Here is a 27,233-nt window from a genome sequence, read left to right as displayed (position 1 = left end):
CCGTAACCTTAAATGTATTTTGACAGATGGGGAATGTACAATCAAAAAGACTTTGCTAAAACTTTTGTAACACTCTTTAAATAGAGGTCAAACCACAGTGCCACTTCGCCTTACTTTTGATAAGAGCAAGACACCCTTCCACACAAATGCAATCAGGTTTGGTAAATACATGGGTGTAGGGGAGAGTTAGGATGGCCTTGTGTGGCCTTAGGAACATAAACACAAACGGTTCACACAGCCTTGAGCAATCAAGGATACACAAATATAAAGGCATGTCCATATGCTATTATAGCCCGACGTCTATTATTAATTGATGCTTTCCGTGGCCACCAGTCTGAAGTTTTACATTCCGGCTGAAACAGAGGAACACCGCTGTTCTGAATATTCCCAGGTTGTAACTATGTGGTTGTGTATGATAAGAGAAACGGTAAGTGAATTTGAGGAAAATTGAATAATATGAGACTGGGTTAATCCATTCTGAACAATGTTTGCGGTTTCTTTAAATCCGTATGCAGTCACTGGGTCTTAAATTGTCAAAATGTGGGCATGGGTATTAGTCTTGAAACAGATCAGTACACGTTTAATTGGCAGGATTGTTGGAGTTCTTGTCAACGCAGAAGCTTTTAATCGCTGGCTCTGTTCTTTTAAGACCGGCCTTTTCAAGTTTTAATTATGGTTGCCTTTGCACCTACAAAACAAAAAACTATAGAACAGATTAATGGGGGAAAATACAAAGAGGAATAACGGATTACACAAACCTTTGTGTTTGATGTTTCTTAATTGATCCTCAGCATGAAATGTTGTATCTGTCATGTTTTGAAAGGTGTAAAGGCTTAGATAACAGGCCTTTTTTCATTTTTACAGAGAATATTAAAGATCTGCACAAGAATTACCTGAAGTAAAATCAAGTAAACCACTGTTAATAGATGTGACATAAAAACATAAACATAAATGGTGTATTAAAGCTTATTTAGAATGTATTTGATCCAAGAGGTTGTGAAGGAAATTTACATTAAAAAAACCTCTTTGGCATAAAACTCCCAGTAGATGCATGCACTGGTGCTGACATCAGAAAACAAAGCCAAGTGGCATCTGTAAATAAAATGATGCTACGATTAGTCAGGGGTGTTCTTTGTTAACTAAAATGTCACATAGTGTTATATTTTTCTTCCATTATATTGACATTCATACATTTTTAAGTTTGGCTCAAGTGTCCAAATATAATCAAGGTTTTATTTATAATTTTTCTGCAGTTTATAATATATTATACAACAAATGGAAAAATGGTCAAATTCTAAATTCTATGTTTACACTTCTCAATACGTTTATTGCATGCAAGGAGATCCATGCTGAAAATAATCCTCTGCTGATTTTATATGCCATGAGTCGTAGCATAAAACATAAACGTTTGTAATAACAGTTTCATCCATGTCTATATTAAAAGTGCTCAGTATGTATTTAACTAAGTTCACTTTCTAATGTTCAAAAGCAGATGACTCCCTCGTATCTTCATAAAAGCAAGAATTATTTGTGCCCTACAGGTAATTTCCTATGGAATCTTTATCTGATGAAGACAAGTTTCATCTTCATGTGACTGATTTCTAGTCACTTATCGACAGTGATCATGATCTCCAGCAACAAATCTACAAACCATACAGACTGTGCTGAGGTTCAAGTACCCAATGAGGTTTTTTTGGTCATTGCTGTTGCCAGCCTAAGTGAAAACTTCTTAGTGATTGTGGCTGTAATCAAAAACAAGAACCTTCACTCTCCCATGTACTGCTTCATCTGCAACTTGGCTGCATTCAACACCATCTCTGGCTTCTCCAAAGCCCTTGAGAACATAATGTTGTTGTTCGCCGACGCTGGACGGCTAAACTCTCGTGGCAGTTTTGAGCTAAAAATAGATGACATCATGGACTCCCTTCTGTGCATGTGCTTCCTCGGTTCTATTTTTAGCATCCTCGCCATAGCCGTGGATCGATACATCACCATATTCCAAGCGCTGAGGTATCACACACTCATGACCATGCGTCGCGTGGTGGTCATTCTGTCAACTATATGGGTGACGTGTGGCACCTGCGGGATGCTCATGATCGGCTTCTTTCAGGAGGTCACGGTGAAGATCTTCTTCGTTGTGCTTTTCTTCACTGCTCTGCTCCTCATCCTCCTGCTGTACGTGCACATGTTCCTGCTAGCACGTCACCATGCCAACAGGATCGCATCTGTGCCCAGTGCAACAGCGCGCCACAGGAGGAGTGGCATGAGGGGGGCACTGACACTCACAATTTTGATTGGGGTGTTTGTGGCCTGTTGGGCTCCGTTCACCCTTCATTTGCTGATAATTATGATTTGCCCAGAGAACCCGTACTGTGAATGTTACCGCTCTCTCTTTCAGCTAAACGTTGTGCTAATGGTGAGTCATGCAGTTATAGATCCAGCTATCTACGCCTTCCGGAGCGCTGAGCTGCGCAACACCTTTAAAAAAATGTTCTTGTGTTTGGGTTCGAGGATCTGTAAAGAGTGCATCTGAGAGAGAGGCACGTGTGAGGATTTCAGATTGCTGAATAAAAGTTTTGGACTGTTACATTTTCATGTAGAACAGACTTAATTCACACATATTCAGAGATCAAAACAACATTTATTTAAAACGGAAATATTCATATAGTCATTTAGCATTCATTCATTAAACATTTTTAATACAGCATAATCAAGAGTGTTTTTTTACAATACAGCATTTTGAAAAATCATTAAACATATATCACTGCCTAGAAATAATTTTAAATATTAATAAAAAAGTATAATTGCATGTATTATACATTTCATTGTATTTTTGGACATTGTATTGGTAGCGCATACGCATTCCATTTCTTGCAGTAAACACTGTACGTTCATCACGCGTACACGTAAAAAAACAAAGTATGGCACAGGCTTTACTATCAATTTCTGCAGTGAAGAGAAATATATATATATATACAAACCCTGGTCTTGTATATTTGTCATACATACATTCATGCAGACATTCATGTATCAGCTAATGCCATACATGCTCTCTCAACTTAGTTTCCCTGTAGCTCAGTGGTAAGAGCATTGCGTTTAACAATGCACGGTTGTGGGTTTGATCCCAGGGGGATGTATAGGATAATGCTATGTAAGTCGCTTTGGATAAAAGCGTCTGCCAAATGCCTAAATGTAAACACATTTTGTTGTTTTCCAGAAGAGCTAAATGAATACAACATCATGCAACTTTGTTTTTTTACGTGTACGCGTGATGAACGCACAGTGTTTACTGCAAGAAATGGAATACGTATGCGCTACCAATACAATGTCCAAAAATACGATGAAATGTATAATACATGCAATTATACTTTTTTATTAATATTTAAAATTATTTCTAGGCAATGATATATGTTTAATGATTTTTCAAAATGCTGTATTGTAAAAAAATACTCTTGATTATGCTGTATTAAAAATGTTTAATGAATGAATGCTAAATGACTATATGAATATTTCCGTTTTAAATAAATGTTGTTTTGATCTCTGAATATGTGTGAATTAAGTCTGTTCTACATGAAAATGTAACAGTCCAAAACTTTTATTCACTGTATATACAGTATTTCACAGAAGTGAGTACACCCCCCACATTTTTGTTAATATTTGTTATATCTTTTCATGTGACAACACTTAAGAAATACCACTTTGCTACAATGTAAAGTTGATAGTGTACAGCTTGTACAACTGTGTAAATTTTCTGTCCCCTCAAAATAACTCAACACACAGCCATTAATGTCTAAGCCGCTGGCAACAAAAGTGAGTACACCTCTAAGTGAAAAGGTCCAAAGTGGGCCAGATTAGCCATTTTCCCTCCCCGGTGTCATGTGATTCATTAGTGTTACAAGGTGTCAGGTGTGAACAGATGTCACTCACACAGGTTCTGACGTTACTTAACCCAAAGACATTACTCCGGTATCGTTTGAATTCATCGAACTGACTCCCAGTTTTGATTTCACAGTTGAAGCGAAATATTTAGATATCAGCCTGAACGATCATTTAGCCTGCTTATTGACTGGTTTGCAAACGATATACAGTATTTATGAGCACCGTTTTTATACACATAGCAACCATGTTTTGTCTGATATTACAATTTGTACAACCATAGTTTAACTACATCATGGTTAAACTGTTGTTAATATAATTAAACTATGGTAAATTTGTGGTTTGTGTGCTTTATCACAAGTTAACACTTCTGAAAATATGCACACATGCAGGAATTGATAAGACGATAACACTTTTTTATTTCAAGTATCCAATTCCAATATCTTTTGATTCTGATCCGATTCCTAGTCTTTTGATTCCGATTCCCAATGGATTACGATTTTCGATTCCCAAACCCTACTCACAAGCCCTGCGACATGGTCATCAATATTCCCAGGAGTCCCTCAATTTCCATATTGGATAACACAAGCCCAACTCCCAATGCTTCTACAACAGCTTTAGATTTATGAAAAGTTACCCCATGGTAGGTTAAATTTGTACAAGAATCTAAGTGGTGTTATATACGACAATTTGCAATGATTTCCTGATATCATCTCACAGACTTTGGCAGGTGTGCAGCTGAAATGTCTTTAGAGTCACATATCAGGAATAAATGTATAAAGAAGCTGCAGTTTCAAAATGATTTACACAAAATTTGACTGTAACAAACACACCCATGCGGCTGTTTGTGTATGCATATATTTCTTCATTGGGTTTACATTTTTAACCACTAACTGTTTCAATGGTAAGAAAAGTATAAGAGGACATAGCTACAATACTTCTCTCTACAGTTACTGATCGATCAAGAATGAAGCTGAATAACAAAGTATAAAAATAATAGTATAGTAATAATAACAATGATAAATGTCTGGTATAACACAAAATAGAGATATAAAATAATGGGTATAATAGCATGATAATAATAAAAAAAGTTAGATATTTGATGATACCGCCTTGGAAGAATTATTACTGATAGGCTACTGAAAAGAATTGAGAACACATTAGCAACAGTGAAATCAATAAATATATTACTTACTGTTGTATGCATCACTGGAAATGTTTCGTCGAGTGTAGAGAAATTGAAGGTTCTAGTTTCTAATACAATACATAGTCCTCTCTCTGCTGTAGAATCGCTCCACCCCCGTGCCAACACATCAATGCTGATACCTACATTGTCTTTAATCCTGATTTATGGGATAAATCAGTCCGTAGTCATGTCAATACTCACCAAATGCGTAAATGTTTATGTAGGATCAGCAGACTACTGTCAATAAACTTTCTGTTGACGCCTGCGCATCCCTAGGCATTGACAAATGCATAATCACCTGTTTTGCATCAGATCGAAAGATTTTACCTGGGTTTGTACAGAGTTTTCACTTTTAAACAAACACCAGTATTGGAGAGCAATTGTTTTTGATGGCATTGTGTGATCAGCGAAACGCAGCTTAGGGAATAGATTAGTTCCTTCGACAACTTCAGATTTCCAAAACATTATTTGAGTTCAGCTGCCCTTTTTGCTACGCAACAGGAATAGGTGATTTTGCATGTGATGTAACCATTGTTTTTCATTTGGTTTATGTCTATAACATACTCTGTTTAAGTGTCTTATATTACGCACAATTGCATCCCACGTGTGTTGTGTCCCACATAAAAATGTGTTCTTATCATAAAAGTGGTTCTTTTCATTTATCTATTCAATTTCTCTTTAAAAAAACATCTTCCTTTAAAAACTATAGTTGGAGCTAAAAGAGACCTTTAGCATTTGTTTAAAACATTAGAAATATAGGTAGATTATATCATTTCTATTTAATTCAGAGTTTACCAATAAGTCTCCCAATTTGGATGACGGAATTTCTGTAAAGCTACAAACTTGTTTCAATTGAATAAACCCAAAAGCCAGAGAAAGTAAGTGTGTGGTTCTTGCTTTTACTCACAGATAGGGATGACACATTAGGGATTTTTAGAACAGCAACCCCCACGGTGCACATCACAACATTCAGTTTCACGCCTACAGGTGACATGAACCTTTTCAACATAGCACACTCAAATGTTGCGTAGTGAAAGCATCTGTTAGAGAGAATAAAAACCTGTAGGTAATGAAGCACAAAATAGACACCAGTAATTGGTTTCATGTCAGATGTGTGATATTTGAAATACAAATAGCCTAAGACTTGTGCAGTTACAGTTTAGTTAAAGTTATTAACCTGTCACAGATGGCCATCGGCATCTACGAACACATCGCCCTGCCACCCACATCAGTAGTCTGAAGAATAAATCTATTTTCAGATTCGTCTGTAAGCGCTGTGAAAGACATTACTGAGACAAGCGTGAACAAGCATGCATGTTATTATTTTTAATATTTTTTAAACATTTGAAATGTTAAGATAGATACTCTTATCTTTATAGTCTTAAGAATTGTTTGACACCAAAGAACCTCTTGAAGATTGCATGTATGTTCTTCATGGTTCTTCATGGAACAAAACAAGCCAACCAGAGCCATTCAAGAGCATTTGTTTAAAGAGTCTGTTTTGGACTTTAGATGAGTCGTTTGTGATTCATTCAAGTGATAATTTCTGTGATTTAATGAGAAGGATGTGGATTGTGACCATTTTGATATAATCACTCCAGTTCATGACAGATAAACCAGATTACCTTTTCTGCTCATTATCCACATAAGAATGTTTTAATCTCCTTATATCATTTCACAATGTTGGCTACATTGGTCATAAGATACTGGTCATGAGACATTGGTCATGTGATGTCATTTACCCCAAGTAAATAGTGTCACTTTTTAAATAGCTATTTAAAGTTTTCATGGTTCACGCCTCATCTAGTTTTCCTTTAAATTTTGTAATCTGACTCTGGGGGTCACTGTCTATCGTCTTCCAAAATAATTTCCAATCGTCTTGGTTGCAGAAAAATGTAAAAAGAAAAGAAAATGGAGAATGTGCCCATAAAAGCAAATGGGAGGCGTGTCTGTTTTGGCTCCTATTAGGCTTAAGCAATGTCTAGCTAAAGATTACTAATTGCTGTTCTGTGCATTTGATAATCAAACAAATAATTATGAAATAATTAAATAACCTGACCTGCAATGAAATTACCAGATCGCAACTTAACTGTCCACTTGCAGAGAAAGCAAGGAGAATTGAGTAAGTGTGTGTGTGTGTGTGTGTGTGTGTGTGTGTGTGTGTGTGTGTGTGTGTGTGTGTGTGAGAGAGAGAGAGAGAGAGAGAGAGAGAGAGAGAGAGAGAGAGAGAGAGAGAGAGAGAGAGGAGAGAGAGAGAGAGAGAGAGAGAGGAGAGAGAGAGAGAGAGAGAGAGAGAGAGAGAGAGAGGAGAGAGAGAGAGAGAGAGAGAGAGAGAGAGAGAGAGAGAGAGAGAGAGAGTAGTGAAGCAGAAGAGTCACTAATAAATCCACTAATGAGTCTAAGCATTTAGCTTAAGGTGCCATGTCAGCTTTGAACCACATAAGCCTTCCCTGACAATTTTACGGACCTGTTAATGAATAATCGTATTATATAAAATACGTGTAAATACATTCCCACCGTTTCACCTCCATCTAGTGGAAGACAAATGTAACTACAGTTAATTACCTTTAATTGAATAAGTTCAGTAAAAAACAGTAAATAATAAATCGCTTTGCCGATATAGGAGACAATGGCAAATAAATAAATCTGTTTATGAATATGTGTCTTAAAGTGGGTAATGCCTATTTCTCTAATGTTTTTCTCACTTCTGTAATGTTTTTGCACCAAAATATAGTTTCAAGAAGCGTATGTCTTTAATATTGTTTTCATGCAACCTCGTGTTTCTATTGTAAAGCGATTCTTCAGGCTACTCCTTTGCAGAATGCAAAATTAAAAGCGCTAGCAGCAATGTAAAATCCAATTCAAAATAATGTCATTATGATACTCATACCAACATATAACATAGCATATTTTTAAATTACGAGAGATTTATGGGCAGCTGCCGTCGACATCCCGAGCTTTATAGAGCGCATAGGCTCAAACGACTACACTTCCCATGATGCCCCGCGCAGAGAGGTCCATGTGGATGTGTGTGGAGAACGTGCTTGTACATGACATGAGTCTGGTGTGACATGGAGCACTGCGAGGACGCTCCTTAAACCCACAACAGACCTTCAAGAGGTGAATGTAAGTGTTATTTCTCTTTTTACACCTACACATCTACTTCGGCTAAAACGGCTTTAAAAGGATATCGTTAACGTTAGCTGTGCGTGCGTTAGCACGGGGCAACGCAATGCCAGTTGGCTGAAGTTTAAATCGGGGCCCTGCTAACGTGTAAAGACAGAGAATCCGTCCTCCAAAGCCCCCCAATGCCAGCGGTAGAAAGCTCAAATACAGTGTTAATAAGATGTAACGATGTTGGTAGTACTAAACTGTTTTAGTTTTAGTTCCTGGCATTTCAGAAGGTGACCAGGTTTCTTTTGGAAAGTCTTTACAGCGTGTAGGATTAAGACATTTCCAACATATTACGCCCAAAATTTGACATTTTAAGCCCAAAATCCTTATTCATAGACATTCCACTAGGCTGAGTGTTTGAATAAAGCTTAGATGGGAGTGTCAGCACTGTAAAAATGATAAACAGAGACATTGGACTTGAGACGAGGAGGGGTTTACGCTTTAGAGACCCAGTTTCATCCAAACAGAAAAGCAGTCTGTACTGGTTTGTTTGATGGTTCATAAATATCTGGAATTAAGGTACTGTGTCTTTAAATTGTTCAGTCTGGAAATTGACAAAGTGCCATGACCCTTGTCTAACCTGACCATTGGCTTTTGTTTATCAAGCTCACACTGTGTGTGTGACTGTTGAAGCAATGCTGATAGTGATGTAAATTGTTTTTGTAAACTGTTTTTGTTAAAACAATGCTATAAAACATGCTTTAAGGTTCTTTATCAAAATCTATACCTATTTCTGGCTTTAAAATCGTGATTACCTGTTGCCGCGTGCATGATGGCACACTGCATGCCAAACCTTTGGACGCACCTACTCATTCCTATACTGTTCACCGTACTTTTGGATGATAACCGTGAAACAACACACGTTTTAATTTAAAGAAGTATTTACTGCAGGTCAATAATATTTTTAATCAAAACAATCTTGTACTTGACCTTCTTCAAAGAATCCACACTTTGCTTAGATTGCACCTCTGCACTTTCTTGGCATTCTCTTAAACAACCTTACGACGGACACCTTTAACTTAAGTTCGCACATGCATCTGAAAAGGGGGTTTCAATATCATGAGAATCCTAAATTCAGTAAAATACGTCTGAACGGTTTATATTTTGTAGATTAACCAAATGTTTATAGTTTTGGTGGAACTAAGACTTACATTAATAAGCCTCACAATTTGTTTAACTCATCTTGTTTGTCCTGGTTCTGTAGGCGACGCTCTGTAGGCCGGGGGAGTGATGCAGCGGATGTGGTCTCCAGTCTCGCTGCGGCAGGTGTTCCTGCTGCGTTCTGTGTACCTGGGTCACGCCCGGGCGGCACGAGACCTTCCTGTGACCCTCCGGGCCTCGCGTTTTTTCAGCTGCACTAATGCCGTCAGGGTGAAAGAAGCCCGCAAGATGTCCGAGGAAGAAGGAACGCCATTAAACCCTCCGCAGAGTCTCGCAGGGACTGAGGGTCTTTATAAGGTTGATCCGATCCGGTCTGTGGAGGCTGCCCTTCAGAATAAGGGTGATATCGATCCTCTGCAAGACAAATCCATTGGGCTGTTTCAGAGATTTAAGAAGATGTTTTAAACAGTATGGTAAAGTGATGGTGCCGGTGCATATCGTCACGTCCACAGTATGGTTCGGGAGCTTCTATTATGCTGCTATGAAGTAAGTGACCATCGGTGGTCTGCAAACCTTTGACAATACAAATGAACATGTGTCATGCAATGTTTTAAACCACTTAGCTTTTTACATTTCTCTAGTGGAACATTTTTAGACTTTCTCCATTATTTGCATCTGGGCAATTTATGATGAGAAATGAACATCATCAGTCAGCAAAACTTTTTATAACCTTGGACCCTTGAAGCCATATAGTGCATAATTCAGTGGAGAATTAATGGAGATTTACTGTTTTGGTTTGCTACAAGTACAGCTTTCAGCATAAATGAAAGTGTTGGTACATTACAGGTTTAAGAATTAAATAATTTATTTAAATAATAAATAAACTAAATGGAAGTGCATTTTGCAGAGAAGATTAAGTGCACTGCTTTGAGACTGGCAGGGAGTTTGAGTTTTACCAGATGTGGTCCGTCTGATCTTTAGCAGGTCACAAAAGCTTTACCGATGTCATTTGGAAATCAACTGCTGTTATAAAACTATACTTTGTGCTCACGATAATTGTAAAGATGAATGAATGTGATGTTCTGCGTATTTTCTCCACAGAGGAGTGAATCTGGTTCCGTTTCTGGAGTTTATTGGTTTACCGGATTGGATTGTGGGAATTTTGCGAGATTCCAGGGTGGCTATGTACTCACAGCCTATGCAATGTATAAGGTATATAAACATCAACTGCAGCATCTAGGGGTGTGACGAGACGCGTATCCCACGAGAAATAAGACTGGGTTAATTAGAACGAGACGAGATTTTTAAAGAAATCCTCAATGATGAAATATATAGGGGAAAATAGTATTTTATTCACCTTAACACAAAATGCTAAAAAATAGGCATTATAAAATTAACTCGTAGTTTATGAAATGCATTAAACTTTGAATATTTTAATGAATTATGCAGTAATAAACAATATGTAAACACTGTCATTTTCGTGTTAGAGACAAAACATTTAGCAAAGTTTTACCTTTGTTTTCTTAACAGTCGTAGCTTTTAGTAAAGATCTGTGGCTGTTTTCTCTATATGATTTTACATAGTGCTCGTGTTAGCAGAGGTGGTGAATATATCATACTGTCAATCCTCCTTCCTCCACTGACTGAACCCTCACAGCCTTCGTTAAAACTACATAAATACATTTTTCATGCTTACACATATGTAAGAGACAGATGATCCATTTCTGAAGAGGTTTGCCTGGTACAGTCAGCTCAGCTGCTGTTCAGCCACACGCTGCTTGCTCCCAAAGCACTGCGCACCGCAGTAAACACTAGTGCGAGGCGCTGCAGACGCTCGTGAACGTTGAAATTTTTCATTTTAGTGGGTTTACATAGAAAGACAGGAAAGTGGCACCACGTGATGGAAAATCACACTGTCTATGAATGACTGGGCCGGTCACTGTGGCTCACAGCACGCACATATTTTGTACGGTTACTACCGTGTTCTGTACACTAATGAAAACAGGTCACACCACAGCAAACCGTGCACTCGCTCAAATTCTCCCAAAAATATTTTGAGGTCGCACAGGTTAAATTTACATTTAGTCATTTAGCAGACGCTTTTATCCAAAGCGACTTACAGATGAAATTTAGGGAGCATATGCCACTAAAATGGTCGCAATTTCGAGCCCAGCAATCCATACCAGTTGCGTAAGGAAATTGTGCACGAGATCTCGTCACACCCCTAGCAGCAGCAGTTGAAACTAAACCTATTATCAAGTCTTATTATAACTGATCTCTGAAGCTGTGGTTCTTAACTGGTGGGTCTGTATTCATTTGAGTTTGTTCTGATTCGCTGGGGGCTTTAAAAAATGCTGGGAGTAAAACGCAGTTTACCGTGTTATTTCGCTTAGAAATGTTGATAACCCCATTTTCTACCCTAAGGGAACTGAAACGGTTCTTATATTTTTTGCTGTTGGCAAAGGCCACAAGTTATTTTGGTGCAAAACATTTGTCACAGCAGAATTAAACTATAGTAATCTAATGCTGAAATGGACGGGCTGTGTGAAATGGTACGTAAAAATACATTGTGACAAATACACAATGTTGTGTTTTTAATTATCAAATTAAAATAACCCTAACCATTTTACTGTAAAAGCAAATTAATAAAAAATGCTAATTTGCTATTTATGAATAAACCCAGAACTATATAACAATATACTGTATAACTTTTTACCATTATGTTTAATGTTATATCTGGGCCCTGAAGCTTAAGGACACCAGTTGGGAACCACTACTTTATTTTTAAAGGAATAATTGACCCAAAAATGAAATTTCTTTCATCGTTTACTCACCCTCTTGACATTTTAAACCTGTAGATGGTTGAACTACGCAAATACACTTTTCAAGTATTTAATTATATTTTAACTCTGTTTATCTGAATATTATTTAATCAAAATGTCTTAATGGTCACAGCTCGCTACCCCTGCCCGATACACGGCGACACTTGGTGGCACATCTCTCTCTGTCCAGTACCTCCGCAAACACGGATACCTCTCCACCCCCCCGCCTGTTAAAGAATATCTGCACGACAAAATGGAGGAGACGAAAGAGAGGTTTTCAGAGAAAATGGAGGAAACCAAAGAACTACTGTCGGAACGTATGGAGGAGACAAAAGAGCGCTTCACTGAAACGAAAGGCAAATTTTCTGAAAGACTACAGGACACGAAAGACAAAATGTCCTTCCGTAAGAAAGCGGAGTAGGTGCATGATTTGCTGTGATTTAAGAATCACGCAGTCAACTTCTGGAAGAGAATCCCACTAATGTGGTGGGAATACAGTGGAATGGTTTACACAAAATTTTCACATGCTCAATAACTGCGGTTTTCTGACTGCTCTTTTGAGTTGTAGAAGTCTTTATTGACTTCGTAAGGTACTACATACGTTCACATACAAGAACTGGTTCCTGTCCATGAAACACAGGCGGATCAAATGTCTATTCAAATTATCAATGATGGAAGTACTTAATGTGAATTTTTGCATTTAAACTGAATGTAACAATATACAGATTTTTTTTAAAAACAATTTGCACATGCGTTTCATGACTAAGATGTAACAAACTTGGAACAAGTGCAATAATACAAGAATCAACATATCAACTTAAAATCGGGATTATGTTTGTGTGAAAGTATTAGTTTTAAGAAGTTTTTATACCTGGCAGCCAAGTGATCAATTTGTGTGTGTGTTTGAATTCTGTGTGGGTCCCTTTCCTGTATTACAATATTCCTGTATTACATGGTTAATGGAGTATCTGTGCTGAAGACAGCACGTAATTAAAAACATTTATTATAGTCACATGGTTTCCACTTTTGGAAAAACACAATCTGAACCTTATCAAAAATAACTTTGCTGAAGCTGCTAGTTTTTATTAGGGTGATTTATAATGTTAAATGCCAAGCTTCATTAAAAGAAAGATGAAGAAAGTAGTTACTGACTTTTAGTTTATTAGTTTTACTGCAGTTTGACAACAGCAGAAGTACAAGCATAAAAGTTTGACTATAACAGTAATTTAGAGCAACATATCGATTAAAATTTTTCTGGAAAAACAACCATTGCAGTAACAGACATTAGGCTTAAAACCTATTAGTTACATTACAATGATTCAAATAAAACAAAATACAGTTTTAAAGTGTGATTGTGTACATGTGCATGTATAGAAAAGTATGCACACACAGTAACATAAGTTCAGGGAGATATTCAGTATAAAATAAAGGTCGGTGATAATGTGTTGCTTTGTGTAGTTCTGAATGGCTACACTCAGAAGCTATTCACATGATAAGCGTCAGAGTAAATTACAGCTAAACCATTTCAGTTATTAGTTCTCCACGTTTGTGCAAGAAAAAAGCTTTTTTTGTAGCTCTAAAAGCTTCTTAGTACATTTGTACATTTCTCAAAATGTCACCAACTGCTGTTAGTCAGCTGCTTGTAGTCAAAATGGCATTGCTATGTACATTATATAACTATAGACATGCGAATACAAGCTACTGTACAGTGGAGCACCGGCACATAAATATCTGCAATTAAAATCATTTTTTGCTCCTATACACCACATACGCGAGAATGTCTGAAATATATAACAAAAATAAGAATGTTAAAACTACATCTCTCATTTGGTTCATTATTAAACTTTGCAGACAGGAAGCACAACTCAAGGTGGCATAACAAAAATCATGTATCTGTTGGGATTAAAATGAACATGTTTTTGAAACTGTCTTCTCACAAGCCCTCAGTGTTTTTGTCTGTGAGTGGGAGTCTGGCACCGTTTGGTGGTCAAAGTTTCTATTATCCGTGGATTCCAGTTTTGTAATTTACTTTGTTAACTTGTAACTTAACTACACCGATTTTCCCATCAAGGATGTTTAATGTGCGTCATGTAGTTGGGGCAGTGTTAAAAGCACATCTAGATGGTTGTTGGTTATCTCAGAACATCTGTTTCTTTCAAACTGTAGCAGGATGTTACTCAAAAATCTAAGTAGTTTAGTATGTTCATAAGCGTCTTTCTGAAAAAAGCACATTTGAACAGCAAGCATTTACAAATCTTGCCACCGTGTCAAAATCTTCATCAATTACAAATTGTTACATTATTAACAATGTCTACTTTTCTCTGGTGTCTACCCATTGGGTAGGATATGTGCATACAGACTGACTTTATTTACAGCACCTTACAAATAAAAGGTTTAAAAAAACATCACACAGAAGAAGAAAGCACCATTGGAAGTGAGGCACAGCTAAGGTGGGAACTTTTAGAGTGCAAGTGGGTTCCTACGTCGCTCGAAAACAACATGATCAAATAGGCACCGGTTCAGCTCGCGAGTAACATGCAAACTCCTTGGACAGCGGAAAACGGCAGAGAACAAGCGCTTTCAATGAACGAATGAAAACCAGACGACAAATGGAAGTGTTAACAAGGGATGGTGAACAGATACAAAGGTGAACCAAAAAGTGCAGCGGATGAAAAAGCAGCATAGCAGCAGCAACAGCGGAAGCAGCAAACTGATAAATGGAGCGTGGAGCTCTGCGAGAGAATGAGGACATAGGGACATGTAACAGGACTCTTAAATCGGACATTGTGCTCGTTTTGCACCATGTACACTTAACCTCTAAGGAAGTTACGTTGTCTGTGCTTGACAAGAGCATTCATACACCATTACAGCAAATCTTCTTAAAGGAACAGTTCACCCAAAATTGGAATTCTGTCTACTCCAAATTTATTAGAGAAAGATATTTGGAAGAATGCTTGTAACCAAACCATTATTGGCCACCGTTAGATACCAGAGTAGAAAAAAATAGCTTTCTTCAAAATACCTTATTTTGTGTTTAACAGGACAAAGTGATTTATAATGTAGAAAAGCAAACATTATACATTACAGTTCTTGGGCACTTTTTACAACCGTTGTTATTATTTCCTACTATGGTAGTGAATGAAGGCCAAAATAGTTTTGGTTACAAGCATTCTTCCAAATATCTTTCTCTTTATTCAGATTTGGAACAACTCGAGGGTGAGTAAATGATAACAGAACTTTAAGTTTTGTGTGAACTGTCCCTTTAATCTATCTGAGCTGTTGAGATTCTATAAATCCTAATGTAGACTTTTGATTTGTTCAATCTGGTTTATATCGTGGGGGTCCATATGACAGATGAAAACAAAATCCCACCAACAGCACAAAAAAAACAAAGCCAACTAACACATACACACAAAAAAATTCAAACATTTCGATTGGCTGACTCTAACATTCTGCGTACAGAGTAGCTTATAACGGTGGTTGTGATTCTTTTGAAAAATGTTTGACCATTACTCAGGAAAACACAGGTAAGAGTATAAAAATCACCATCTGTCCTTGACATGCTAAGCGGTGACTAAAAGCAGGGGCTCAGTCTTCAGTCTCCTTATTAAAGGGTTTGTGTGCACTAACTGTTAAGAGTCTTTGGGGTTTCTTCAAGATTCTCTCAACATCTGGACCAGATTCAAGAGCTCTCGGTCAGAGCCACATCATTCATCTGGGCCTAAATGATTGTAATCAAGCTTAAACTGAATACAGAGAGAGGACAGAGCATGCATGTTTGGGTTGGAATAAGAGAGTCAACATATGGAGAGAAAAACAAAGGTGGTGTCAGGATTGAGCGTTCATTCTGACTGGGCGACAAGGGGAGATTAAAAGCAACAGGATTGCTGGGGTAAAAATGGATGCTCATCACATTAGCCCTTGACCATATTTTTGAAACCTGATTACTTTTCACTGGGTACCAGATGATGGAGGAAGCAAAGGGGTTCGTCACACTGTGTACTAGAAATGGCAGCTTGAAGTGGAGACTAAAAGCAAAGAAATTAAATGAAATCCCCAACAGTACAATGCTGGATTATTTTACGGGTGTCTGTTTTTTCAGTTGTTACTTACAGACAAAAGTGCAAAAGGCATGCAATGGTATCCTTAAAACAAAATGGGATAGTTCACTTCAAAATGTAAATGTTGTCATTAACTCACCCTTGAATTATTCCAAACCTGTACAAATGTATTTGTTCTGTTGAACACACATGAATCTGGAAAAAAATAGTCCTTGGGCACCATTGACTACTATGGTAGTCAGTGGTGCCCCAGAATTGTTTAGTGACAAACAAACATGCTTCCAAATATCTTTGTGTACGGCAGAACTACATATATACAGGTTTCGAACAACTTGATGGTGAGTAAACGCCAACATGTTCATTTTTGGGTGAACTATCTCTTGAATAATGTTAAGATTCAGATTCCAGCTATAAAATACTTATCAATTATTTTAAGGTTTTAAGAAAAATCTAAAAAGAGCTGATGAGCAACATACTGAAACATGCTACAGTGATTTCTCATTCCAGACCCAGAATAACAGCTCATAACAAATAAAAACTCAATTAATAGATCTGTAAAGGTTTGACAAGGCTAAATGTCAACTGGGCCTCCAGGCAGCTGACCTCAGATCAGCTTGAGTCTGTGAAGTGTCACCGGTTAGGCTCGATGAGACTAGTGATGAGCTCACTGTATTCTGTGCCCCATTTAGATAAAGGCTATTTTAGGCTGGATCAGAGATTTTTTTCTTGTGCTGAGGACAGACAAGATCACATCTCTCTCATAGAGAGCATGCATTGAAGCATATGATCAGATCTATATGAAAAGAAACGGTACAAACAGTAAACACGTACGTCACCCCTCGCAACCCCCCCTACACTTCCCCATATTCCTCTGACTACCAACGATAGTGCAATTTCACAGAAGGGTTTTGATTTAAATGTATAACAAGTCTTTAAGACAGTCGACGCCCCATGACACCTTCCATATAAACCTTGGCACTAGGATTTGGATTTACACCATTTTGTTCATGCTGCACAGATCTCGGTCTTAAAAAAATCAAAAATCCACAGAGCCAGCGTGTCAACGTGTGGATTGGGCAGGAGGGGGTGTTTAAGGGGATACGATGATAAAATTAACAAAAACAATAATAACTAAAGCCTGTCTTGTGCTAGATATTTTTTTCAGATTTGTTGGCTATACACAAGTCAACAAAAGTGGGACTCTCCAGATGTTTGCACAGCTGATCTGAAAGAAATAGAAATCGGTGTTGCTTTAGTAAGCGCAGTTCCACATTGTTTTTTTAAACATGGTTTTGCGTTTGTTGCTATTAAGCTCTGTTGTGCATGGGAGTGTCAAAACGGAGAACCCATTTTCTCTGTATGGGTGAAGAGTGGTCCGCCAATGGTGTGCTTGCCCCGCCCATTCACACTAACTCCTCCATCTTTTGTCGGTCCATGCGCTGTGTTATTGTGCTCTCTGGGCTGCTTGGATTTGTCCGGCCCCTGGGCGGAGTTTGCAAAGTGACAGGCGGGTTATTGCTGTGCTGGTGGAGGTAAAGTACTATGCCCGAGTGCTGTCCGATCACCTGACTGTAAGCAGGCGGGGGGCCCTCCATGCGTCCGTGGTTACTAGAATTGGCAGCACTGATCCCAGAGTTGCTACTGGGAGGGCGTGGCCCACCGCCGCCCCCTGAACTGTGCATGTCAATGAGGTCGCTGTCGAAGATGGTCCGGTTGGGTGGGGCGCGTACGGACTCTCTGTTGAGCTCCAGTTGCTGCTCAGGGTCTCTGAGCTGCAGCGTGCAGGGTCCCTGGTACGGCGGCGGTTCCTCTCCGTCTGACAGCGAGATGGTGGGCGGCAGGTCGATCTCGTGCTGCAGGTACGGGTAAGTGGGCTGGAAACGTCTGAAGCGATTATGCTGCATGAAAGTGGGAGCGGTAAAACGGTCCCTAGGCTGAGGAGCGTACACCACCTGCAGAGAAGAGAGGGTAAAAAATCAAATAAGAACTTCATCTCAGTTTTAGAGGAGCTGATGTCATACCGTTAGTCATAAGCTTTAATCCAAAAACAGCACAGCAATGAACTCATTCCTCAATACTACATCTGTTTAAGATAAAACCAAACCTTCATCCATGCGTTGCTGAATAAAGTTGGAAAATAAAGTGTCAAATTCACGCAGATCATAAAATATTGGAACCTACTTTGAGATAAAATGTTGTCATGAATTACTCACATAGTTGTTCCAAACCTTTATACATTTCCTTGTTTGGTTGAACACAGAAAGATATTTGAAAGAATACTTGTAACCAAACAATTCTTGGACCCCATTGACTACCATAGTAGGAAAAATGACAATGGCAGTCCAAAGTGCCCCAGAACTGTTGCTGTCCTACATTCTTCAGAATATCTTCTTTTGTGTTCAACAGAACACAAATACTATAATAGTTGTCGATGGGGTCAAAGAAGTGCTTAGTTATAAGCATTTTTCCAAATATCTTTCTCTGTGTCCATCAAAACAAAGAAATTTCATACAACTTGAAGGTGAATAAATGATGACAGACTTTTTATTTATGGGTAAACTAGCCATTTAAGGTCTACATTAAAACACATTTATTTGTATTCTACTCATGCTAAATCCTAGCAAATCAATCATACCATCCTTTCTCACAAACTCGCCACCAGGGCTCAAACGTAAACAGTACACAGTTCGGACTTTAGTATGCTAATGTGCAGCCGATAAAATATCATTCATCTGAGTGAAATCTGCATGTCAGTCTAATTACGGCTGGGGCCACGTTTACGTCGGCGAGTTTCAGTCCGATGAGTGGCAATTTTGCACAGAAAGACTCAGAGTGTCTGGCCTCTCAGACGACTGTCTAGACGCTGCCAGAGGAGGCTGAGAGATTAATGAAGCGCTGAGAGGCTGCGCCCGGTGAGAGGGACAGCCCCCTCCCCAGACACAACAATGAATATATGCGTGCATCCATCCTTGACGCACTTTAGTTTTAGCGCAAGCGCTCATATAAAGTCACACAGATGCATCCTTCCACGCACACACAGGCACAAAAGACAACACGCACTTGAGACTTCACCGTTTGTTACAGGCAGATGTGCTATTATTAATACAAGAGAACATCAACCCTTTAAAAGCCCACACATAAACAGACAGCTTACCTCAGATGCCCCTGGCCTCAGCCCATTTTCTGATGGCCACAAAGATCCCTCCTGCAAACAAGCAGGAAAATAGACAGATTTAATATTCATTGATTTGAGTTATAGGAAAGTTGCAATTCTGATATGCGTGTATGACCTGTATGACTTTCTTTCTTCTGCAGGACACAAAAGAAGATATTTTGAAGAATGTTGGTAACCGAACAACGGCGGTACACATTGACATTGGTTTTGTTTCCATACAATAAAAGTGAATGGGTACTGCTGGTAGAAGAAAGAAAGCCATTGAGGTCTGAAAATGATGTAAATGATGACAGAATTATTATTTTTTGGGAGTATTTCCTTAAATAAGGAAAGTTTCTTAGTATACGAATAATTCAACAAAGAGGAACATTTAAAAATGAACATCCATACAAAATCCAAATGGATGGAATTAGTGACATTAAAAACTAAAACAAAAAGACGTTTAAATCAGAACAACAAAACATTCTTCGTCCTCATACCTTCGTCCTCTATTTGTTAAACCCTCTTAATATTCTGTGTCTTCATATATCCATGCCAATTAAAAAAAAAGATCCAGCCGAGATCCCCTCCTTTGCTCCCCCCCTTGTGGTCCCTCATAAATGAAAAGTCTCAGTCACTCAGGAGACATTTCTCTCTGGCGTGTGATGCGGTGGTCTGCGTTTGACTGGCGTCTAGACAGAACCGCTGAATTTAATCAACATGTCCTGGTCTCTGAGGGACACTGCCATTGTGTCTCTGGCTTTCTGAAGGAGAAATGCATGGCATGTCCTGATGCAGCATTCGGTTTTCAATGCGAGACAATCTATATTCTACCTGCTTTTACCACAGCGGGTGCTCTAAAGGTTCAAAGGTTTTTTGATAGTGATTGTAGAAACAGGAAATGAGGAGAAGAAAAGTTCTACTTAAACTCGCGTCACCAGCATGAACACATTGGCTTGAACATGTTTGAGAACCATCAGGCCACGGCGTCAACCAGCGTTTTTGTTTTGAAAGCATTCATCTAATATAAATGATGTGGGCTTTGTTTCTTGCTGTATGTCTGCCTGCTGCAGAACCGTATCGAAAATCCTCCCTCTGGTGAGATGAGACACCCACACATGCGGGGCTCGCTCTCCTCCGCTCAGTCTAGTGCTGCACCCTATTTTGGATTTATATGAAGGAGGACTTTCCAGAAGTAAACAAACACACACACAAACACACACACACTTGAGAGACTTAGGTTGTACTGAACAAAGCACTCTCAAAATCATAAAAGTGCTGCAACCTTCTCAGATAAAAGCTCACTCGTGTAAGATATCCGGCTGGGATGAATAACTGATGGACTTGGATATATGGGGTACTGGAATAAATAACTGATTAGCACAAACCTGTGAAAAGTTTTTACACTTTTAAACATTTTCTAATGTGAAGATTGTGTTGTATTTTCTGTGCTAGCGTGAACAAATGGAATTGCAAAAATACTGTTTTAAGACAACCTGTCTTCCATTGGTAAGACAAACACTGCTATTTGTTGTCAAGTTGAAAGAGACAGAAAAGATGGTAAGGAAAGACTTACCGTCTGCAGGGAGAGATCTTGACTCTGTGCCTGGCTCGCCCGGCTCAGGAACGACCACGTGGTGAGTTTATAGTGGTTGAGCAGGCACACGACCACCACGACCATCACAGTCATCACGACTATTATGATCACAATCTGCACAAACTCCAGTTCAGCTGCAACACAAAAACAGAACACATGTATTCACTCATAAAGTGTAGGTCTTGTTATGACCAGAAGATGGCAGCAGAGTCAAGCAACTGTGCATGAATCATACGGTTTCCCAAATTTGTAGAATCATCTAGCAGAAAAGAGCCATTTTGGTTTGAGATGGAAAACAAGAATAAAAGAGATAACATTAGATTAAATAAACATTACAATAATAAAAAACACAGGACGAAACATTAAATAGCTGCTGTGGTGTGTGTGACTAAACAACTAGACGGACTATAAAGTAAATAAACAAGTAGTCAAAGTGTCTAGTACCATAAGAGGCCCAACAAGTGCCATGTTTGATTTGTATTTGAGCGAATAATGATCCAAAGGTTTGAAGCTCATGTCTACTTTTATCAATTCAAACATCTTTGTCTGCAAAAGAGGGCTGGAACACCAAATGATGAAGTCAAACACAGCTTGATTCGTGTTTCTGAAAAGCCCTTGTTCTGTTTGAACATGAGGACCAGAGACCTGCTCTCTCAGTCAAGACCCAGGCTGTTTCTCTGAAGGAGACACTCTGTACAGAGACTTTGAGTCCACAGGCTTTTCAAAGCACAAAAATGAGCTTCAAGAATCCTCCACCAACTGTGCCGAGAGACTATTCTGGAACCTTGTACAGTCGAGCGAACACAATAGAGAGTGTCATGGCGAGAGAATAAAAGAATGCGCCGTTTCCTGCAATGCAGTACTGCGGGATACTGGCACTCGCACATCAAAAGAAACAAACACTTCTCTCCCAATTTAGGGCACAAGAGGAGAAACCAAAAAGAGAAAGAGAGAGCAGAAGGGGTGGGTGCTGAATACAAAAAAACCGACAAAAGAAGTGACAATCAGGCAGGAGGGCAGATAAGAAATAAAGAGACTTGGATCACAGGGCCGGTAAGAGCAAATACGACTACAGACACAAATCTATTAGACTGGAACTGAATCAATATAATACAAAATCACTGCGGGCTTCATGCTGGCACGAGATACACTGAACAGTTGCTAAGACTAAAAACAAAGTCTTGTGAATAAAGGCACAATGCTCAGGTTTTGTAGACATGGAGGTAACAGGTAACTATTAAAAATTCACTATGCAAGTTGCTTAAGCAAGCATCTTTATTCTCCTCACCTACACTGTTGAACATGAATGAAAAATTCAGGCAGGCAACATGTATCAGAATATCATAGATACTTTTCTAAGTGATTTGACTTCTGAATTTCCCAAGCTTCCCAACCGTATCCCTGAAAAATATCAGAGTTTAACGTCCAGTGTATGAAACTTGACATCTAGTAGTGTGGTTGCGAATTTCAACCAACAGCTCACTCAAACGCTGACCCGTCCGTTATGAAGTACTACGGTGGCTGACACGGGACTAAAATGTCATCCGAAGGAGATAACGTATTTATGAAATGCACTCTGTAGAGCAGTTTGTCCGGCTAATGTAGAAACAACAACGGCCAATTCTATGCAAGGGGACCCTCTGTGTATGTAGATAGAAATAGCTCATTCTAAGGTAATAAAAACAAAACACTTCATTATGTAAAGTCGTTATACATCTCCGAAGACGTAGTTATGTACATAATATTGCACTCCTGTCAATAGATTTAATGCAGACAAGCCTAAGCTTAAAAAAATCCTGGTGATTGTTCGCCGGTTCTCAATACGTGGTAAACATCATGTCACGTAAGTGGAATGACAAAGAAGTCTGGGTAAATCCAGCTGAGCTGCACAAGAATTTGTTGGCACTGTTGCAATACAGTAAGCGAACAAGTTGATGACAGGATCTTCTTCTGGTTTAATCACTTGGCACTGCTCTTTCGCACATGCAGAGAGAATTTGTCCTTCGTCTGAGCGACGGCGCTGTTCTTTGATTGTTACTACGTCCTGTCCTGGTCGCCTACTGACACACTCTTTGTCCTATTTAACACTGACCTCTTATGCCAATCACAGAGAGAGAGAGAGAGAGAGAGAGAGAGAGAGAGAGAGAGAGAGAGAATGTGTCTGGTTATCACTAGACACACCACTGACTGCGGCAAAAGGTCTGGTGCGTTTGCGGCTTAAGCTTGCCAAGAACCGCCTACTTGGACAGACAGAGACATCTGACTGACATGTGAACGTTCAATCACAATTCATTTTTTGTTTTGTTTTATATCTTTAACACAACAGACTGGCAAAATCTTATTTGTGATGTTCAATTTAAAGGAAAATGCAAAAATGACTGTAAGTACATTACATTACCGTACTGGAAGCTGCCAGTAATGCCGTGCCAATCAGATTAGCATTTACTAATTGAAGAAAGTATTTTTTGTGCAACATGCATCAGACGGTTGGTGAACAGACTGTAGGTGTACTGTGGGCGTCTGAGGCTGAGACCAGCATATCACAGACTGCAGATTATCCATAAACAGTTTCTCTCTGCAGACCACAGAGAGAGGATCAAAATGCATCAGGCTATTCTGTCACCAGGCAGAGCAGACTAGAGTGCTAGACCAGACAACAGTGTGTGCGTGCAGGGGGTAAGGAGAAGAGAGAAGAAAGAGAGAGAGTGGAGGTGTGTGAGAGAAGCAGCACATTTTTGTGTTGAAGGTGGACGTGTTCACTGAAATAGGCCTTTACATTCGTCCACACACAATCTATTAACCAATTTAGTGTGACATTTCACATATTGGTGCCCGTTTGAACGTATCTGAGAAACCCGATGGCCTGAATCCTAAAGATCCCCTTTAACCTTTACATACTTAGTGTTGGAGGATGTGGCCTAAAAATCTCAAGTCTCCAGAAGAGATGGCCCACATTCACCATCTTCTAATCTAACCTAACGTTCAGAAAGAAGTGTGTGTGTCAATGTGTTAATGACTTCCTATGTAGCCAGATCTGTTTAGATTCCTAATGCTACGAACACACACCAATTGTTAATAATTTACGCCACTGTATATAACACCCGGTGCCACACATGCACGGCTCATCCAGATAGTCTGAGAGATGGGCATTGTGCACCAGATGCTGCATCGTGCCAAGCTAGTGCCGGGTAACAAGAGCAGGTGTGCTTACCTAAGGTCAAACCCTGCCTGATATGTACACAACCAGTGTGTGCCACAACTCGTCAACAATACAAACAAAACCGTATCATATAGTAGCTTTTTGTCTTGCGCCTGCATTTTTGTTTCTTATATCTGCAAAATTAGAAAAATGCATTCATTCAAATAAATTATTCTTAAGCAGAGGCTTTTATCCAAAGCAATCTAAAATGCATATACACTTTTCTCTCTTAAAGGACTATAGTAGTCAATAGTGCCCCAGAACTGTTTAGTTACAAGCCTTCTTTTAAATGATGACAGTTTTTTTTGCAAACTATCACATTGACAAGGTCATGGGTTTATTCAATGTATTGCTTCTACTTAATATTATACCGGATATAATTTACATTCCACTTACACCAAATATGTATATTCTTTCTGCTTAAATTAATTAAAAAACGAACCACAACCCTAAAGCTACGCCTCTACAGCAGTGGACATTTTGGAGGGATGAAATTGACAAGCAGAGTGATTTTGTTTGTCAGTGTCTCTATTGCAGTAAGGGGCACCGCTACGTAACGTCAAAGTGTTTTGACAGGTGATTGAAAACATCAGTGGAAAGATGGCAATGATAATTTCGACCGTATGCTACAGAAATTATTTTATGCAGAAGTTTCCTCAGTTTTGATTTCATGTGGCATTTCTTTACACGAACCGCATTGCTTTATATGCCGGTTGAGTACACGCCAAGCGCAACATTTCAAAAAAGGTCCGACAAACTTGTCTGTGGGTGTTTGTAGAGCACCGATCACACAGGTTGTCTGTGTGCTGAAATGAAAGGCCAGAGGCATGCAGGGACAGCGAGAGGAAAAAAACACAAAACAAGCTGGCAGACTGGCACCCCACTGAGCACCAGGGTAGTGGGCATCCAGCCCAGCTGTGCAGAGAAGCCACTATACACACCGCACAGACAGTCTGAACTGGGCATCACAACCATGCACGCCAACGCAGCCTGATCTCCACAGCTATGCCACACGGGAGCTTTCAACACCAATATTGAGATTGTTTAAAAGAGCGCAGATGTTGGAGGAGGGAAGCACTTATTTTGACTTTGGAAACGTTTGTTTTATTTCTGTGACAAAGTCTAATAACAGATTCAGCAAACTTAATCATAGGCTACGTTTGCCCGAGCCGAATATATAACCGGAGCTTATTTCGGATGGACATGACCAAACGGATGGCAACTAAGGTGTGGCGACCTAAACAGGCGCGTTGCGTACCAAACACGGACTTACCAAGCCCACAAACTCTAACAACCATGACCGCAATTACAAAAACCTTGCCAGACGTGTTTTTTCTTCTTTATTTCGTTTAAAAAGGTGCAAGACGCGGAACAGACCGCCTCGGGGCATGCTTAGCTATGAAGGCAGTTTCTAAAAGATCTGTTGGAGGGAAAATAAGCTCTGCTTTCTAAAACATTCCTTCATGACCGCTAGATGAACTTGCACGGAGAGCCTCAGCAGTGAAAATCACACTACTCAATTTGAAAACATTAGTGTGGGACAAAATTTCCCGGAGACGTTTCCAAAGAGCGAGTTCAGCAAGAGGAGAAAGAGGCGAATGAAGAAACAAGAGGAGAGAGCAGGTTCTTTATTTCTCAAAGCTGTGTTGACGTTAGCCACACCCTCTTCTTATTAAAACTTTGTCCTTCATGGGTGGTCCTGTTTATCGCTATAAAGAACAAAGTATGGATTTCTAGCGCGTCCTTGGTTTACTTGGGCTGTCTTGGCTAATGAGTCACACTCCCTAAGGCTGGATCCGACACCAGCTGCAGTTCTGCTTCTAAAAGCCTCGAGCAGAACACTTGTGTGCAGTAGGTTACAGGTTTGGGACTTGCTCGTAGCGAGATTTGTTACAAATACTCATGGGGACAAAAGAAGCCGTTCTGCTGAAGTACTACAGGTTTCGTTATTCTAATCTTACACGGGCAAGAAGGGACTATTTCAGAATTCGAGATGAACCGAGCTTAGGCCATTCTTGATAAAGCCGGGTATTGTGCGTGGGCATCAGGATCATCCTGGGTAATGCCAAAAGCACTCAGACTGGCATGACGACACTGGCCTTTATCAATAATTCAGAGTGGCACCTCGGGACTACTTAACCCGCCATGGCTTTGGATGTGCTGAGCTCACTGCGGAGCCACAACCAAGAAAGTCTGTTAATAGACAATTTCAGTCATTACCAAATATAATCATTTTTATACTTTCTCCAGCGACCATCAAAGACAAAGAATGAGTTTGATGTTTTTCTTTTTTGCAAAGTGCATCTCTTGAATTGTCCATTGAATTTAAGATGGCTTATTTAAAGCGTATGCTCTATGTGTTTAGCAGAGATGTCACATTAGATGGCACATGTTGGACGCTCTGTAAGAAGCAGGCTGCCTTACACGCAACTGAAAGGCCATTCTGCCTACTGTGTGGGAATTCCCCTGGACTAAATTCATAATTTATGATCCAGACAGAATATGAACTTTTCACTCCAAGAAAAGAGAAAGAGCCTGTGTTTCACAGATCCATCAGCCTCCAGCCAACCAAAGCAGCAAACTGCTTGAACCAAATGCCAAGTCTCCCAGAAACAAGACACAGAGGTCAAATCTAGACAGGCAGCAATGCTCTGGACAGAGTGACATAGAAATACTTACAGCATTAAACAATGTATCAATATCTTAAATATTAAATGCATCAATATTAGTGAATTCTCCTCAAACAGTTGAAACCCCCACACTGATATATATTTGTTAAGGCTTGTTTACTAAGGATGATCATAATAACTTTAAAAGGGATCACAACAACATTGTTTCTTCGATTCTTCATAGTTACAGTTGTGTGAAATTTAGAGCGATATTTTTCCAGCTGATGAACAATAAACATAGCATAAAACAATCCATTCAAATGTAAAGGTCTCTCTTACTTAAAATGTGAAACTGCAGCAAGCTAGCCTGATTGATGTTATTTATGCTAAAATGGATATTAAAATTCTATTTTATAGAAATTATTTTTCTTTCCATCTTTCCATTTGCTTTTTAT

General features: G+C 39.2%; 3 protein-coding genes across 5 annotated transcripts in view; 2 read left to right on the top strand and 1 right to left on the bottom strand.

The window, feature by feature from the left end:
• Window positions 1-1,624: 1,624 nt before the first annotated feature.
• Window positions 1,625-2,533, top strand: mc2r (melanocortin 2 receptor; the record flags this gene model as incomplete). Its single annotated transcript, XM_079469003.1, has 1 exon — window positions 1,625-2,533. The coding sequence occupies one exon, from the start codon at window positions 1,625-1,627 to the stop codon at window positions 2,531-2,533; it is 909 nt and encodes a 302-aa protein (XP_079325129.1).
• Window positions 2,534-8,082: 5,549 nt separating this feature from the next.
• fam210ab (family with sequence similarity 210 member Ab) lies at window positions 8,083-14,093 on the top strand. The gene is given in 6 exon segments (XM_079470187.1): window positions 8,083-8,188; window positions 9,441-9,793; window positions 9,795-9,883; window positions 10,439-10,506; window positions 10,509-10,549; window positions 12,292-14,093. Coding segments are annotated over 5 exon segments (813 nt in total). The 5' UTR covers window positions 8,083-8,188; window positions 9,441-9,466; the 3' UTR covers window positions 12,580-14,093.
• Window positions 14,094-16,947: 2,854 nt separating this feature from the next.
• The window catches only part of ldlrad4b (low density lipoprotein receptor class A domain containing 4b), a gene marked incomplete at its 5' end in the record, with an annotated part of 36,928 nt that continues 26,642 nt past the window's right edge, over window positions 16,948-27,233 (bottom strand). For 2 of the 3 annotated variants that reach the window (XM_079470183.1, XM_079470184.1), the window contains 3 exons: window positions 16,948-18,171; window positions 19,374-19,424; window positions 20,950-21,104. In XM_079470183.1, coding sequence (XP_079326309.1) covers window positions 17,623-18,171; window positions 19,374-19,424; window positions 20,950-21,104 — 755 coding nt within the window. In that variant the 3' untranslated portion in view covers window positions 16,948-17,622. Of the gene's footprint in view, window positions 18,172-19,373; window positions 19,425-19,509; window positions 19,594-20,949; window positions 21,105-27,233 lie in introns of those variants that run through there. The other variant, XM_079470185.1, reaches the window with a different exon arrangement.

This window comes from Barbatula barbatula (genome assembly GCF_947034865.1).
Source record: "Barbatula barbatula genome assembly, chromosome: 12".
Taxonomy (NCBI): Eukaryota; Metazoa; Chordata; class Actinopteri; order Cypriniformes; family Nemacheilidae; genus Barbatula; species Barbatula barbatula.
This window is presented reverse-complemented; position numbering and strand designations above follow the sequence as displayed.